Genomic DNA, 18697 nt, shown 5'->3' on the forward strand with positions numbered 1-18697 from the left:
AAAAATCACTTCTGACTTCAGTATATTAAACACCTTCAGAAATTATCTCAAGCAATCTGATTCTATATTTAAAATGGACTTTTCTATGAAATTGTTTCTAATGTAAAACTGAGCATTGAGGAAATTGAAGAAAAAGCCTGGCCATCATATACAGGTTATTCCAGTGATGGTGAACCTTTTTGGCATTGAGTGCCCAAACCAGAATGCATCTGTGCTGGAAATCTGAAGACCAAAAAGAGCCCTGAAAACAGCCCCAAAAGCAGTCTGAAAATGGCCCGAAAAACAGCCTGGTTTTTTGGCCATTTTTCTGGCTGTTTTCAGGCTGTTTACTGATGTTCTGGGACCCCTGAAGACCAGCTGGAAGCAAGAAGAGCAGCTGGCTCTGCGTGCCACCTCTGGCATGCGTGCCATAGGTTTGCCGTCATGGAGCTATTCCATGGTTTCAAAACCTGACCAACCAATGTTCCGTATCATGATAGAAGGGAGACTACGAGTGTCTCCCATTTCCAGTATTTTACCCTTACAAATGGAGGTGGACAGACATTATTTTCATGGGATTATTCATTGCCTGACCAGAACATGATTCCTTGACGTACAAAATAAAGGTGGGATTTTAAATCTAACCAATGTATGGCAAGAGATAAGTTATTGGAAAAAAACTATCATAAGTAAGCAGATGCTTTTCAGCAGATAGTTCAGACTGGGACAAATAAAAAGCATGGCTCAGGAATCACAGTTTAAGCAGAAATCTTGTATATAATAGATTATTCAGTCAACTATTGCTCTATGGAGTTATAAATTGTATAGATAGAGGATTTGAACATTTGCACATGCATTAAGAAGAAAGCAAGAGATTCAATGCTTCAGAGAAAAATGTGGTTTTAACATTTTTATTTAAACATTTAAATTACTACTTTATTTAAATGAATTTAGCATTAAATGTGCAAGCTTTAATTCAATTAATTTTGAAGATTTGGGGTTGGAATCAGATTGTTGAATTACGCATCTAAAATGTATCCATGAATGTACAGTATCTCTAAAATGTTCAAGCGAATTTTTAACAACTGTAGATACTTCTTCGATATGTAATACTGTCCCTTACCCAGTATATACATAGCAATTGTTTATTTCTGCATTTTTTCTTGAATTTAGTATAACTCAAACTATCATAGAATAAAAATACATATAACATTTATATGAAATGAAATCAAAAGCAGCATAGCAAAATGATTACTCAGACAGCAATTAAAAGCAATAGCTGTTAAAATAGGCATCACAGAAAATGCTAAAAAATACAAAAATGCAAATTTTGAAAATATTTTGGCAAAATATAAAATTTAAAATGAGTTATGTCAAAAAATTATTTGTGTTTTAATTATTTCTTTGAATGGTTTAAATTAGAAGAATTCAAAAACTGAGATTTTTGTCTGCCTTTTAGCTCCACAATAGAGTCCCGGTTAAAGATAAATCAAGCAACATACGTTTATACTATTAGAACAACGCAAAAGTAGAACACAGTAGCAATTAATAAAGATAATACCTCAACAGATATTAAATTGTATTTCATGTTATTGAAAAGCATATCACAACAGAACAGGGAGCTAGCTTAGTTTTTATGAAAAGATGTTCCACAATCAAAGCACTACTGAATAAGAAAGTTGTTCCACATTAAAAAAAAAAATGCAGGACATACCATTTTTATATGAATGGAGTCATTTGGTGTTCACACATCAAGCATGAACAAGATGTTTAATATGGAGGAGACTATTTCTCAGTAGACCATATGTTTTCCATTCAGAAAAACTTAGGTTCTAACTCAAGATCATCTTGATTAAAAGGTATGTCAACAAGACTGAAAAACATACCTTCCTAGAATCTGGGTGAGATTGTGTAAATCTGGGTAAATTATACTAGCCTAAGATAAAGACATGTTTTAAGTTTATCTTTGCTAGTAGTTCATAAGGTGTTCTGACTTGCGAAGTTCAAATAGTTGCATTTAGTGATACATTGATTAACTTGATGTAAAAAAGGTAAAAATAATAACTTCTGATATAGTAGTTAAGGAGACCATCAGTTCCAATCCCCACTTTAGGCACAATGCTAGCTAGGTGATCTTGGGCCAGTCATTCACTCTCCAGCCCAAGGAAGGAAGCAACGACAAATCAAAACCTTTTCACAAAAACTGCAGGAACAATTATAGGAAGTTGCCAAGAGTCAATATTGACTCAAAAACACAAAATCAATCAATCAACCAACTACAGTGGAGCAAAACAATTGAGGGCTAGAGTAAATGATGATTATGTTTGTTCCATATGAAGAAGCGAATTTAGACTCTGGCTAGAACAAGCAATATAATTAGAAAAAAAGAGAGGGGTATTCCTAAAACAATAATCTGTAATTCATGATGACATCTCATATGTACATTAATAGATATATTCTGGGAATATCAAACTAAAGGTACCACCTTCTGAGGAGTCTTTGGTGCTCTCTGAGTGGTTGTTTTCTTGTAGACATTTCATTACCTAAACTAGGTAACATCGTCAGTGCTAATATGGCACTAATGATGTTATTTAGTTCAGATAATGAAACAACTGCAAGAAAAAAAACCAAACTCAGAGAACACCAAGGACTTCTCATTTCAACCCTGAGCTACAAATATTCTCCTTTATTGGTACTATCTTCTAAAACATGTTTTCTATATTTAGCAAATGTTTTGTGTTTTATTTAGAACCTACACATGCATCAATTGCAAGTAAAATCTGCCCACACAGTCATATTAATTGGCTGGCTGCCGCTTCAAAAGTGTACGTTGTAACACTGGAAAGATCCAAAGAGATAGAGTAAAAAATGAAATTTGTGAAAGTTACGCAACATATCAGAAGTAATTATTTCAGTGATTCTTCCTGACCTGAAAATCTGTGTGGCTAAAATAAAAGAACAGAGATGTAGGGATAAATGGGAACACCAACCTTTCAACATTAATCACAACAACTCACTCTCCAATGTTTTCACTCCATTCCCTTCTACAACTTAAGTTAACACCCAACTTATATAAAAAAAAGTTTTAAATGCTGATATACAACATTGTAGTCCAATTGGCATATATATATATATATATATATATATATATATATATATATATATATATGTGTGTGTGTGTGTGTGTGTGTGTGTGTGTGTGTGTGTGTGTGTGTGTGTGTGTGTGTGTGTGTGTGTATGTATGTATGTGTGTATGTGTGTATGTGTATGTGTATGTGTATATGTATATGTATATGTATATGTATTTGTGTTACAACCCCTGGTATGCCTAAATATGGGAGGGAGGAACACAAATACATACCTATTTCCCTGGCTCAACTGATAAGGAGGCGAGCCTGTGGCTTAGTGGCTAAGACTCCTGCCTAAGATATAATACAGCCCAGGTTCGAATCCCAGTAAGGGTATGGCTAGCTGATGAGAGCTAATTAGCTCGAAATAGATCTATACTAGTCTCCCTTTATTTATTTATCAGTACAAATACAACATGTGTGTGTGTGTGTGTGTGTTACAACCCCTGGTATGCCCAAATATGGGAGGGAGCTCACTACTCCCTCTTTCTGTCATTCGGCTCATCACAGAAAACCATCCAGGCAGAAACCCATATTTTTATTTTTAATGAAATATGGCACAAATACAACACACACACACACACAATATATATATATATATATATATATATATATATATATATATATATATATATATATATATATATATATATATATATATATATATATATTGTATTGTATTGTATTGTATTGTATTGTATTGTATTGTATTGTATTGTATTGTATTGTATTGTATTGTAATGTAATGTAATGTAATGTAATGTAATGTAATATAATGCAATAGTTTGGTGGCTTAGGCTTTAAAAAGAAAGAAATAGATCATATATATATCAAGAAGAAGAAAAAATCTCAAGCAAAAAAGATATCTAGAGGGGCTCACAACCACCTACGTAAAAGCATAGGAGAACAGTTAAATTTTCAAGAATACTTGGAACTTCATCAGAGTGCAGGCATAGCTAAAAAGATAATTTTGTATAGTTGGAAAGAAATTACCACTCCAGATATAAAATCCTGGTATGTGTTCCTTTCAGTATTTCAGTCAGCCCTTTTCTGACAAAATAGAAAAATGATGCTTTCCAGTTGAAATTATTTTTTAAAGTAATTTTTTACTTGTTCATTGTAATGTAATTTTCTTACTTTTTATTGTTCTTTTAATAACATCTGCTCTGGCAAAGTGAATTGAAGGATGGCTAATTTGGCAGCTGCATTTTTTTCAGGCAAGTAAAAATATAGTTTGATTTAATTTTGGGGTTCTGCTGCAATTTAAGGTTGCTGCAGGTGGTATTTGTTGCCCCCGCCATAGCACTCCTGACTATGCCAAATATTCACTGCATATTTTTATGCAAAAACTGCATTAAAGACTAACTGACAAGTATTTACATAAGCAATCTTCATATTCCAAAAGAAATTTTACCACTTGAATCAGAAATGCTGCACAGCCCAGATGTTCTTCGATGTAGGCACTGACAAAATCTAGAGTTGTTTAGTTTTAAAAGGTTGTTGAATTTTCAGGCCATGCTTTTAGGATTAGCTTGCTAACACATTAAGGTATTTCTAGTATCAAGAAAAGATTAAAGGAAACGAAGGTATGCTAACAGCATATGCTCTAATTTGCCAAAAAAGACATCTTGTGTGTGTAGAAGATAGTTGTAGGAACACAAACAGATATACAAATATGCATACTGTCAAAGCAAAGCAAACTGAAGAGAAAAAACACTGGAAACAGGAGGATAAAACAGCAGCTGCAAAGTAGGTAATAAGTGCAGGAAAAAAATGAAAGGAGTGTTATTCTGATACTTTAAATACTCTTTGAATTGGCAGATAGTAATAGCACAATGAATGGGTCTAAAAGCCAAATTGTTTCATACTTTCAACAACAGGAATCAGATATTTTCTGTTCCTGTATTTGATAAAGCAATCTTACCTAATTTGATATATTCCCGATGTGTTGGATTACAACACTCATCATTTCAGTGAACGTGGACAGTGGCTTTTTTGGTTCAGTATGAGGAAAATTAGAATTCAAAATATATGGAGGGCATTAAGTTGCGAAGGCTGCAATTTAGCTTAACTTGCTTGCCTAGTGCCACTTCTAAATTTAATTGTAAAATATAATTAAATGCATTGGTTTTATGATTTAAAAATCTGCTACTTGCTTTCTTCCTCTCCCTTTCCATTTATTATTTTGTTTCTTTAAAAAAACATTTTGGAGAACTTGAAAGCTTACTTACTATGTGATCTAATATAGTCCAAAATATGGTTTGAGGATTTTTTTTTATGGTGAATAGAGCTACTTTTTCATTTTGTTAAAGTATCATCCATTTGATAATAAATGCTATAAATCCTAGTGATTTAATGTTACTTATGGTCATTCAAGACTAAATTGTTCATATGAACAGTCAGTAATGTAAAAAAAACCCCCTTTCTTTGGATTATTTTTATTCAACTCTTATAACCACATTTACCCTCCCCCCCCTTTTTTTTACTTATGACAACTTTTAGTTGCATCCTTCAATAATTACTTTCAATGTGAATTATGTCAATATATGCTAACTCTAGGGAAGACAATTAGGAAATGCAATGGGAGAAGATACTCCCACATCTAATTCTGTCACAAATAAAAATTTCCCAATATAGTCTGGACAGACAAGAATGCTAAATCTCCTTTCATAGCATATTACTAGTTTCCTACTTCTTTAATAAGGTTAAGCTACTTACATACTGCCTTTCTGACATAAATTCTTTGGAGGTCCCCTTACAAATCAGAACAAATGTTTAGAATCAATATAATTGAAGATAAAATTATTTTAAAACCTCCAATAACTTCTAAAATACTAGTGTATCAAATGAATGCCACATATCATGCTGAATTCACTCTGGAGAACACATTCGAGAAATAGTCTTTATACAAAGATGGCTTTGTCTTATCCCTGATACCCATAACATACTTGGAACAAGATTCATGAAATTGCCTTTAAGGATTATGAGATTAATATGAAAAAGAAGGTAGTCCTTCAGTTGATTGGTCTTAAACTGTTTCTAGTTTCTTTCTTTTAGTTCTTTTTTCCACAATTCCATCAGTTTTGGAAGGTGAGATTGGTATAAATGCTAAACCTTTAAAAGGTCACTATCCTTTTTAATAAAGGCAAAAACAGTGATACCTTTTTCTCATTGCAGCCATTGTCCCTCTTCTGTATCTCCCAACTCTATGAGGTGTATAGAAAATCTTGGTAGGTAAATGCTATACAAAATATTTCATCAGGTTCATGATATGCAGCATTATAGTTTTTGAATGGGAATACTGATCTTGTCTCTGATATTTTATTTGTGCACCAATTCATCTCACAGTTGTACAGTGAAAGAGATTAAATCAGAGACTAATTGCTTTTGGACATTAAAAAGAAGCCTCATCTCCCTTTAGTGAATGGAAGAGATTAGGGAATCACAACCCAGTTAAATCAGTGTAAGCATCTGGTGACCACTGAACATCAACTGGAGTGATAGAAGAGAGTACAGCTTTGATTTTCATGCACACATAATTGCATTTCCCTTTCTAGTGAGCAAATAGAAGTACAGTATATTTCAATATTAATATTTTCCTAAATTTTGTACTGCAGTTCAATCTACAAAAAACTATATAAGAAAGAAAAATATAAGCCAATTGGGAAATTTGGCTTTGATGGCAGCATATAAAAAATAAAATTAAAATGTCTATTTCTGTATTATAGTACAGTATATTGCTATATATAAACTGCTATATAAAAGTATTTTGAGTGTAGCAATAGCACACTGCATATAACTCCTAGTTGGTTGGATGTAATGGTTGGCTGGGTGCTTTACATTAAAGTTCTTAGCTCGTAGGGAAAGAAAAAAAAGCATGCTTGCTAAAAAAAATTGGGCTTTGATTATGCTTATAGAATCTGACTTTAAAAAGTGCTATAAGTGACAAGTATTATCTTTATCACTAGCCAGGATACTGTTATACAGCGTATGTATGACTAAAACTGATAACCTAGTCTACTCCTAAGTTACTAAAAGCATTAATTTAACAAACATAGAACCATATTTTGATGGCTATAAGATTCTAACCGGAATGTAAGAGAAATGTATGATAAAACACATGAATTAATGAGGGAGGGAGGAAGGAAGGGCTAAATCTCAAAATGAGCTGAGGTTTTCAAGAGCTACCATTAATGGAGTGTATTAAAAGGCGTCAAAGCTACATAATAGGAAATGATTTTTATATTCTATTTGGCTGTGATGAGACCATGTTTGGAATATCTTGCTAAATTCTGAGCATCACAGTTCAAAAAGGACAATGCAAATTGGAGTGATTTCAGAGAGCTACCAAAATGGTGAAGGCATAGAAACAAACTTTCCCCGTGAAGGACAGTTCAAAAAGTTGAGGTATTATAAATTTTCAAATAGCTAGAGTGTTGTCACCCAAAAGACAAAGCAGATTTATTATCTGTTGATCAAGAACACAGGATCCAAGCTCATGGGTTAAAACAACAAGGAAGGAGGGGTTCAGAATAGGAACTTCCCGATTGTATGAAACTACATGATGTGTTGAATTCTCTCCCGTAAGAAATCTTCAAATAGAGGCTGGACAGTCTCTCAGTCAGAAATGTTCTAGCAAAACCTGAATTGAACAGAGCTTGACTAGATGACTTTTACGCTCCTTTTCAATTATATGAGAAGAGGAGGCAGGGTGTTGTGGAATTAACAGAGAGGGGAAAATATAATACTTTAAAAATAAGTAATAAGTAAAATAAGTATAGAAGTAAAATGAAAAATTGTACAACCCAGTGTGATGATCAGATGATAATATACATGAAAGAATGGATGAGAATGAGATGAGTATAGGTAATCCTCAAATTATAACCGTAACTGAGCCTGCAATTATGGTTGTACATTGTGACGTCATAAAGCTGGTCACTACATGACCAGACTTCATTTTATGACCTTGTTTTGCATAGCCATTAAGTAAACCCATTGCTCTCTTTTTGGTTTTCCAGAAACCAAAAATATCAATGGACTTCAAATTATTTTTTATACAATAAAAAATATTATTTAGAACTTACTGGACTCCATTATGTTTGCATAGAAAAGGAGTGTCAAAAACAGCATTTCATTGGAGATATGAATAATGCTTCCTTAAACATGTTTCTATCATGTCCTGTACATACCAAGTTTTGGGAGAAAGTAGTGGATTATATAAATATAAAAGTGTGACAAAAGCTAAAATTCTGATTTATAAAGGTGAAAACAGTAGACAATTATGAAACTTTGGGAAATGCTCTTCAGGTAGTTATTGAGAAATGTGTGAATGCCCTTAATCAAAGAAAAGAACACATCCAGCTTTGCTTCTACTTGGAAACCACTTGAGTTAGAAAAAAAAATGAAACTGACTTTGGGTTTTGATAATTAGATAGGCTTGTTGCTACAGAAGTGGCTAATATATATTAGCACGTAAAAGTAAAAAGTAAAAAGCCTGTAATGTTATTATCCTATTCTAGTGTGCTAAAATGATTTGGGATCAGTGCTTCCCCACCCCCACCCCCACCCCTTTACCATACATTTTCCCTTCCCCCTTTCCTTCCCCATTTTCCCACTAGTCTCATTTTCTTTTGTATTTATATCCTTATAAACTTAATAAAAATTACTTTAAAAAAGAGAAATACATGAATGTGAGAAAGGAAGTTGTTAGATACTTGTTCTAACTACAGTGGTTTCCACCAAGGTCCTCTGTTCCGGCGGGAACAGAGGTTTAATCCTATTGGTCGAAGGGTCTGACAGCTCCCTATAAAAGGGCTGCTGTCAGACTCAACCTTCGCTGGATTGTTCTCACTTGTTGTACTTAATAAAGAGCTGTTGTTAACATTAAGCCTGTGTGTACCTATCCATTACCCAATCTAACAGAAGTTTATTGCATGTTGCTTGGGAGCATGTGTGTATAATGTGAGTAGGCCTAAATTAGAAAACATTTAATGTGAATATATTGAAAGTTGGCTGCTATTAAAAGTAAACCATACATAAAAATAAATGCTACTCTTAACAAAATGTTCCAACACTAAGCATGAGTATGTAAATTTGGTTTAGTAATAAATTGTACCTTGGTAGCTCAACTTTTCCAAGATATTGTATCTGCAAGAAGCTCACTATACAATGTTTTACATTCAAAGCATATTACTTTTCAGTTGTACTATCTTCATTCCGTATCCCATAGGTGAATCACAATGTTTTATTTTGTTATGTATTTATTTAAAAAAACATTCAAAGATGGTGTCAAACAAAAGGAATTATTTTGAAAAAATCCCAACCAATCCAAACATTTAATGAGATGTTATGTAATAAATTATCTATGGGATCTTTTGATATAACCTGTACTCATTCACATATAAACTTGTGTAATTCCATAAACATATAGGTTTTAATGACTGATGGTATGCAATTATGTCAGAGTAGATAATTTATTGGGAAGCCAATCTATTTCAGAAAAGGCCACCTAATGAAAACCCGGAGGAGTGGTTTTTGTAGTATAGTACAAAAACACAAAGACTGGCCATCACACAAAAAATACTTGAAGGTTTCATAATCTATATAAGTTATTCAATATTGTTGGTTCAATGTACCATATTTTTGCTTATAAATCAAATGTACTATAGGAATTGTAATGGAGGGGGTTATTTGAGCCATCAAGTCAGTTTTTGTCCATAGTTCACTGGAGTTGAGTAACTAATACATTCAAATGAATAAGAATAAATCAAAAATGAAGACTGCATAAATTGTTCACCTTTTATTAAAGTCAGTCTTATTCTTGGTGACTACATGGGCAAATCCCTGCAGTTTTCTTGGCAATATTTTCAGAAGTGAGTTGGCACTGCCTTCTTCCTAGTGCTGAAAGTAATTGGGCCAAAGTCACCAAGTTGGCTTCTGTGCTTATGCAAATATGAGACATTCAGGTCTCTCTAGCCTTAATCCAACACTTTAACCCAGTGTTTTTCAACCACTGTTCCGCGGCACACTAGTGTGCCGCGAGATGTTGCCTGGTGTGCCGTGGGAAAATCTTGAATCTTGAAGGGAAGAGGGAAGAGGGAAGCCACCAGGGAAACGACGAATCCCAGCATGCCGCGGCCTCCCCCCCCCAGCCTGCCTGGCCGTCTTGGCACAGGGGAGCGATCCAGCAGCAGCGGGGAGAGGGGGGCGTCAGGGCGGCGGGAGGGGCAGGGAGGGACCGCGGCCAAGCGCCTCCGCCTTCTCGCCCTGGCAAGAGGCTTGCGGGGCTGACGACGGGAGGCGGGATGCGGAGGCTGGGCTGCCACCACCGCGGGGGCTGCTGCGGACGGAGCTCCGGTAAGCCGAGGCAGGCCCGCGACCGCGCCTGAGGACGCCTTCGCTGTGGGCTTGAGCGCTCCACGGGGGCTGGGGGTGGCGCTGCTCCGTGGCGGTGGACGGAGCCAGCGGTGGTCGAGCGGCCCGGAGCCCCCGCCGGAGCTGGGCGGCCGATAAGCAGGTGAGCCCAGCGCCAGGCAAACCACACCCCCCCACGCGCCCAGGTAACTGTCCCTGGCCGCCCCCCCCCCCCCCCCGTTTTGTATATATAGACTTTATATATAGTCAATATAGGCACAGAGTTAAATTTTTTAACATTTTCTAATGGTGGTGTGCCTCGTGATTTTTTTCATGAAACAAGTGTGCCTTTGCCCAAAACAGGTTGAAAAACACTGCTTTAACCAACTGGTCCTCCAGAAAATATAGGTAAATATAATATAAAACAGAAATTACATTTTAAGTTATGTTTTCATGTATTTTACTTCAATACAAAACCCATTTTTGCAATACAAAGAAATTTGCAGGCAAAGAACTTTTTCACTATTAATTTACTGTATTTTAAAGAAAGTTTATTTCCTTCCTTTCAAGAAATTGTTACCACACACAACTGGCAAATCTGATAATAAACAATATACTAAGAGTACCTCATCCTTGACTTATATATTTCCAGAGTGACTCTTTTTAAAATGATACCAAAATTGGTCTAGTCATTCTACATAAATCAACTAATTTGAGCAAAGTAATAGACAGTGATATTACAATACCTAAAGATCAAAAATAAAAAAGGAAGCTTAGTTTTGATGAAGTGATCTTTGGAACTTCATATTATGCTTTTATTTTATGTGTAGCTTGCATTAGTTCCTCATGAATCTGCTAATGGAGTCTGAAAATCTATTATTTATTGCAACACCATCTCTTATAGACTTTTAGCAGACAAATCCCTTGTGTTTACAATATTTCTGCATCTAAAACCTCTTAACCATGGTAGAGCTCCTGGATTCCATTTGTGTGATGCGAGATACATACACACATATTCTATTTGTGATATATACATCCACTAAAAGATATATCCCTAACATTTTGGATATATATTTATTTTATTTTGCATTACAAACTTAAACAACTAACTAGAATACCATTAATATAAAATTGCTGAAATGACTGACCTCCATGTTGTATTTTTCCACTGTTCTCCTCAAAGGATCAACAGCTTGCCAACAAATCAAGATGCAAAGATCTATCAGTAGCATTCCTCCAACTATCACCATTAGTTTTTGGTCCTTAATGATCTATGGAAACAAAATAAAGAAGATTTTACATTGAATTCTGAGGTATTCTAGAGTCTTTGTTAAGAGCCATAAATCAGACAATGCACAGTTAATGAGGCATTTGAATTATGCATGAATAAGATCTTCATTTACTTGACCATAGTAAAATTCATTTCACAACCTACATTTATTTAATTTTTTTGTTTGCTAGCATGGTCTAAAAACATTAATATATAAATCAAACACTATGATGACAATAGAAAAGTTGAATTTAAATGCATTCTTCATGAACAGAAAAAACTTTACTTTTTTCTTACAATTTAAATAATTCAGGAAAAATTACAATTGAATTATAAGCCAGGTTCTTTTTGAAATTTTTCTTACCCTTGTACATGACAATAATATAAAATAAACACATATTGACACTGCACTGAAAGACAATTCTGTAAAGCAAAATAAGCAATCACTCTCTTGCTATACTGGCCACTGCCTGGACTAGTTTCCACAGTTCTATTGGTAAGATTTCGGAAATGATTTGCTACTGCCTTCTTCCCAGGGCTGAGAGAAACAACTGTCTGGCTCAAAATAACCCAACTGGCTTTGTCCCAAAATGGGACAAATACTCAGCTTCCTTGTTTGTAACTTAGAGCCTTAATCACTACACCAAATTGGCTCTCCCAAAATACCTTCAATTCTCTTAAGATTAAAAACTTATTCCTATTCTAATGAAAATTATTCTCTTCAGGATAATCCACCAAAGGTCGGGCTGAAGGCAAGAGAGTGTGTGAGTGGTCAGGTCAAAAGTGGATGGACCAACGCACTTTCTTCACTTTTCTATTTTTTTCTGCCATCAGTTCCTCACTTTATTTTTTTCTGACCAGCAGACAACTAGACGTGACAGATCTCTCTTGCTAGAAGGCAAATTTTTTTTGCAAAAGGCTGTTAAAATTAGATTGAGGTTACATGAATAAGCTAAAGTCTGTAAACTGCTGAAACCTATTTTAAACATTTACCGTATTTTTCAGCGTATAAGACACACATTTTTCCTTTAAAAAAAGGCTGAAAATCTGGGTGCGTCTAATACATTGAATACAGCATTTTCTCTCTCTCTCCCTAACTACTCTCTTGCTCTCCCTACCTACCTACTGTATTTCTCTCTCTCTCTCCCTCCCTCTCCCTCTACCTACCTACCTACCTACTCTCTCTCTCTCCCTACCTACCTACTGTATTTCTCTCTATATATATCCCTCTACCTACCTACCTACCTACCTACCTACCTACCTACCTACCTACCTACCTACCTACTCTCTCTCTCTCCCTACCTACCTACTGTATTTCTCTCTCTCTCCCTCTCTCTCCCTCTATCTACCTACTTACTTTTTTAATTTGCCTCTTCGAAACCTTGGTGCGTCTTATACTCTGGTGCATCTTATACTCTGAAAACTATGGTATTTTATTCAGTTCATGTTCTGACTATACTTCATTTAATAGAAACCAAGGAGTTAACTGCGAATCAGTAAATCAGTTGCATGTAGATAGTGTTTACATCAGTTATCTAACTTAATTCTTACTATTTTGAATGGATTTTGAAATGACATTAATTTATACTATAATTCTGTATAGTACAAAAAACATGTAAAAATGGGGGGTTGTGCGTTGTGCGCGCATGCGCACTGGGGGGGTCGTGCATTGCATTATGGGTGTGGCACACCCGCACACGACCCCCCTGCGCTCCCCCCACTTGTGGCATGCGAGCCAAAAAAGGTTTGCCATCGCTGGTATATACTTTCAGAAATATGAAACTTTGATTTCAGTAGACCTTGTCCCCAACTGTACATATATTCCTGGATTGGATAAATCCCCAATACATCTTGTCCTAATTTGGAGATGGGCAACCTGTGGCTGTCAGCCGAATTTCAAAAGCCCTTGAAGCAAGAGGTTAATTTAATTTGATACATTAAATTTGTATGCTCCCAAATGCATTCAAATTATGGAAGCTTACAAAAACTATAACCAAAATGTTCATAGTAAGCAGCATAATACTGAAAGGTTCCTGACAAAAATATTACTACAAATTGTCCAACTAACTACACTTCTAGTGCCATAATTTAATAATACCACCCAAACCAGCACCAATTGTATAATAATTATTCAATAATATACAATTAACAGTCTAATTTACAATGATTAATTCAATTACCCAAAGCCCACCAGAATAGCTTGGTTTTCATGACTTTCTGGAAGGGCAAAAGTGATTACTCTGACAAAAACAATCAGTCTTCTGAATTGGAAGGGACAGGGAGAGGGAGAAAAGGGGGAAACAGAAAAAGAAAGAAAAAGAGAATGTCAGTTAAAAAAAAAAAGCCATGTCCAAAACAGAGATGATCGATGATATTGGTGCTATCCTTTTGCTTCTTTGATCTCTGTCAGTTGGCACATGGTCCCCAGCACATTGCCTCTCAGAATGTATTATTTTTAAAAAGAGTGTCTAATCGTCCTTACTAAAAATGTATTGGGATACCTCAAAAAATTCAAGAAAAAGAATTTTATTCTGTCACTGCTCTAGAAAAAAATACCACTGATCACATGAAATTAGGAGGTATATTCTAATTCATTTTTTGAAGTTTTAAGTACCAAGTTTCGATTTTTTCTTATTTTGAAATGAACGACAGTTCTGGGAAACATTAAATATAAGTCACCACTTGGCAGTTCATTTTCAACAGATGGCATTTAAATAGTGCATTTGGTCATGCTCAATTTATTTAGGATGAAGATTTTTACCCTCCCCCCCAATACGTATTTATAAATCAGAATGAATTAAGGAGAAATCTAACATTAATCTACAGTAAAAGGAGACCAGTTTGTCAGCTTCCACCAATGAAGAGATGCATCTCCTCAAAGCCTTGTGAGGTCTCTGTACACCTTCACAGGTATTCGGTGAGGCCATGTGAGAGCCTTGCGAAGGGACAGCAGCTGTGGGGAGATAGGCTGGTGGGGCAGTTCAAGCAAAGGTAAGCATGAGAGGGCAGGAAAAGCAAGAGATCCTGGCCTAATGATTGCAGGACTACCTGAATTAAGCAGGACAATTACATGTTTCACCTAACAACTCCTTTGCTCAGCAAATGGATATTCTGGTTGTTAACCGAGGACTAGCTGTATCTCTTTAGGGATCTTCATATCTATCTCCACCGTATATTATCCTCCGCATTGCTTAGGAAGGGTACATGTATAGTACAAATAGGCGCCAGTAAACTTGAGGGCTCTCTATATACAGCTTGGTGGGATGAAAAGAACAGCCACAAAATATTTGCTTATTTTTTAGATTTATTTCCTACCTTTCAGCAGCTTACTGTTGCTACTCTATACAGTTAAGATTTGACAAGAAAATAATTCATAGAAAAATATTTTTTGTGATTGCTACAATTGAATTGCTCTTACTTTCTAAGCCAGGGGTGTCAAACTCGCATCATCATGGTGTCGTCACATGACATATCATGATTTCTCCCCCCTTCGCTAAACTGGGCATGGGTGTTCTGACCCAGCCTCAGCAAAACCAAGAAACAAACTCCCTGTTCCAAAAACCTCCTCTTTATTTAGCTCCTGTGAATTACTGGCATTCACACAGTAAAAAGTCCAGGCAATAATTCTTCAAAGGGTTAATTGCAGTAACAGACCTTATCAGTTCTTTGGGATACTTGCCAGGCCGGGAGCTTTCAGTTGCAAAGCTGTAAATTAAGTTCTGGCAAGTAGCCTATGAGGCATGAACCATGATAAGCAAATTTTCCAAAAGAAATTCAAATGGTTGTCTCCTGCAACCACCCCTCTCCTTTCTGCCTATTTATTCCCCAGCCAAGTAGGGGCCATTCAGCATCCACATGTGCCTTTCTTCCTGAGTTGGCTCCTTGTCCTCAGTTGTTCTTCTCTCCTAACAGCTCTGTGCATACATGCATCTGGAACAGGCCCCAGCTGTCCTTTCCACCTATCTCCGACTTCGAAGGCATTTGGGAAATGTTGGACAGCCTTGGCTCTATTTCTGCTTCTGACACAGAGAATCTATCAGAGCCTTCCCCAGATTCCAGGACTCGCCCAAGTTCCTCCCCAACCTCCTCATTGTCCAATTCTGCTGCCAGCTCTGCTGGCAGCTTGTGGGCCACAACAATGGGTGTGGCCAGTTCGTGACACATCTGGTCCGTGGGCCGTGAGTTTGACACCCCTGTTCCAGGGGTAGGATTCAAAATTTTTTACTACTAGTTCTGTGGGCATGGCTTGATGGCCATGGCTTGGTGGGAGTGGCAGGGGAAGGATACTATAAAATCTCTATTCCCTCCCCACTCCAGGGGACAGTTACTGTAAAATTCCCATTTCCTCCCAATCAGCTGGGAGTCGTGAGGCAGAGAAAAGATGTAGGTGGGGCCAGTCAGAGGTGGTATTTACTGGTTGTCCAAACTACTCAAAATTTCTGCTATTGGTTCTCCAGAACTGGTCAGAAACTGTTAAATACCACCTCTGCCCTGTTCTAAGCTATATTCTGAACACTTTAAGTTGGAAAAGCCTTCAGTTTCCAAGTATGGATATACATCTAAATCCATTTCAGTTTCACACATATTTAATTATAAATTTATTTGATCAAATGTTTGTGCCATCATCCATTTTTTTTAAAGAAATGCAAGGAATAGTACAAAGTTTTTCCCAATATGCCCTTCATGTACATGATTTGCATACATTATTACAAACAACATTTGAGCCAAAACACATTAAAAAAATTCAAAGAAATGAAGAATCTAATCTAATGATGATGCAAGTTTGTACCACATCTCTTAAATCTTAGAACCAAGCATCTTGGAGGCAGCAAATATGGTATAGACTTCTCCATTCCCCTTCCATGGTGTGTGATAATGTGTTAAATTATTATCATAATTTTTAGCTTCAAAATGGTGTGTGCGTGTGTTCTTCTATTCAATGCATGGACAATTCCTGCAGTTTTCTTGGCAAGGTTTTTCAGAAGTAGTTAGCCATTGCCTCCTTCCTAGGACTGAGAGTATGTGACTAGCCCAAAGTCACTGAGCTGATTTTGTGTTCAAGGCAGAACTAGAACTCACAGTCTCCTGGTTTCTAGCCTTATGCCTTAACTACTATGCCAAACTGATTGTCACAGTGTCAGGCCTGCAGCCAGGTTCCTTTTGGGATCTTTGGCCTGCCACACTTCTATCTACTATGCTGTTTCTATAGTGGGGAAATGGGAAGGGGATAGTAAGGAGCAGGATGTGATGTAACCAAAATAAAATTCCTTTTAGATTGTCAAGGCCATCCTTTGTCTTGGGACCTCTGTACTTGACTGGAACTGGATGGGTGGAACTGCCAGCGTGGCAGTGGAAGATTGGACCATGTGATGGACTTGTGAGTGTGGGGACAAGATCTTGAATTTTCAACTGGGTGTGGAAAACCAAGAAACTTTCAGGTTTGGGTTTTCCCAGATGTGCCAACATGACTCTCTTAATAAATTGGAACTTTGAGCAATACTTTGGCTTGGACTCTGATTTAATTTTGAATGTTATTTGAAACCCTGACACACAGTGTGTACTTGTAAAGCTCTAAAATAAATATATCTGTAAATCTAAAGCCTAAAAATAAAAAAAGCTCTAATGTTATACAAAGTGGTCTCTAAACAAGGGTTTAGAAACCTGCAACCACACGGTTGGAAGAGTATTGAAGCATGAGTGATAACCAAAGTTTATTTAAAATAGGTTTGGATATTTAAAAAATGTTTTTTGAAATGTATCCTCAAGAATATTCAGTTGACACAATGACATCACCAGTGACGTTTATGGGTTGGAGTAAGGTTGATGCTCTTATTTCACATATCTTGGAGGTTTGATGTGCCTGTTTTACATATTTAGCAACATATTCTGGAGCCACTTTCAATTTGGTTTCAGACTGAACATGGTATCAAGCATTAGTTGCACTTCTAATGGGCTCTTAGTAGGGAGAGTGCATTTATTCTTCTTCCCTTGAGCTCTCAGCAGCCTTCAGTACTATCAATTGATATCCATCTGAACAGCTCAGGGTGTTGAAAATGGGAGTGGGAGACATGGTGCTAATGTAGTTCTTCTTTTTTCTTCCTATCAGTTCCAACTGGTATTGTTCTATCAAAGGTCATCAGTAAGCATATCCAGTGCTAGCTCTATACTGGACTCTGGCCCAAAATCAAAATGAAATTGAACCAAGTTTAAATAATCAGTTTCTTCCAGGATATTCTGGAACTATTGCCAGATCACCTTCTTAATAATCTTCACTAGAATGTTCTCCTGAACTCAGAACTCCTATATGAGAAGTTGTGAGAGCTATGACCAGGAGAGCCATTGTACAACTTCAGCTTTTGTAGCAATTTTACTCATTCCTACTTATCAGAAGGCTTTGCATGAGGTGCTCAATATCCATATTACAATGTCCTCTATATGGGCCAATCCTTGAAAGCTATCTGGAAGCTACAAATAGTAGTGTATATGCAGTTAACCATATGCCATACTTTACCAACTGTATTAGCTTCCAATTGATCTCTGGGGGCAATCCAATGTTCTGGTTAAGATTAGCCCTATATAGATTAGGATGAGGCTGTTTCTCTGATTATTATTCCAACAGGATGGGCATGCACCAGGTCCCTGCCTTGAAGAAATGAAGGTATTATATCTAGGAGGTAGACCATCTGAGTTGCAGCACATATCCTTTTCCTACCCCTTGAGATTTCACTTGTCTTAAATCTGTTCACCTTTAGGGAAGCTTTTAGAACCTGAGCCTTTCCCAAGCAATTGGGTCTGATAATAGAAGAGGAGTTCATCTTAGGGAAGTAAAGTTTATGTTGACCAACAGTATGTTATTGGCATGTCACTTTTGCTTTGGTTTCCTTGCTATCATTTGTTCTACTTGTAATTGGTACCTGAAGTCACAATCAAGCATGAAAGTTAGGTGGTCATATAAATCTTTCCAGTA

General features: G+C 36.4%; 1 protein-coding gene across 1 annotated transcript in view; it reads right to left on the minus strand.

Moving 5' to 3' along the window:
- The window catches only part of GABBR2 (gamma-aminobutyric acid type B receptor subunit 2), a 379869-nt gene that overhangs the window by 109996 nt on the left and 251176 nt on the right, over nucleotides 1-18697 (minus strand). Inside the window, exon 13 of the mRNA XM_081953377.1 lies at nucleotides 11609-11731. Within this exon, the coding sequence (XP_081809503.1) occupies nucleotides 11609-11731 (123 nt within the window). The remainder of the gene's footprint in view (nucleotides 1-11608; nucleotides 11732-18697) is intronic.

The sequence above is a fragment of the Natrix helvetica genome (genome assembly GCF_964273705.1).
Source record: "Natrix helvetica genome assembly, chromosome: 4".
NCBI classification, from domain to species: domain Eukaryota; kingdom Metazoa; phylum Chordata; class Lepidosauria; order Squamata; family Natricidae; genus Natrix; species Natrix helvetica.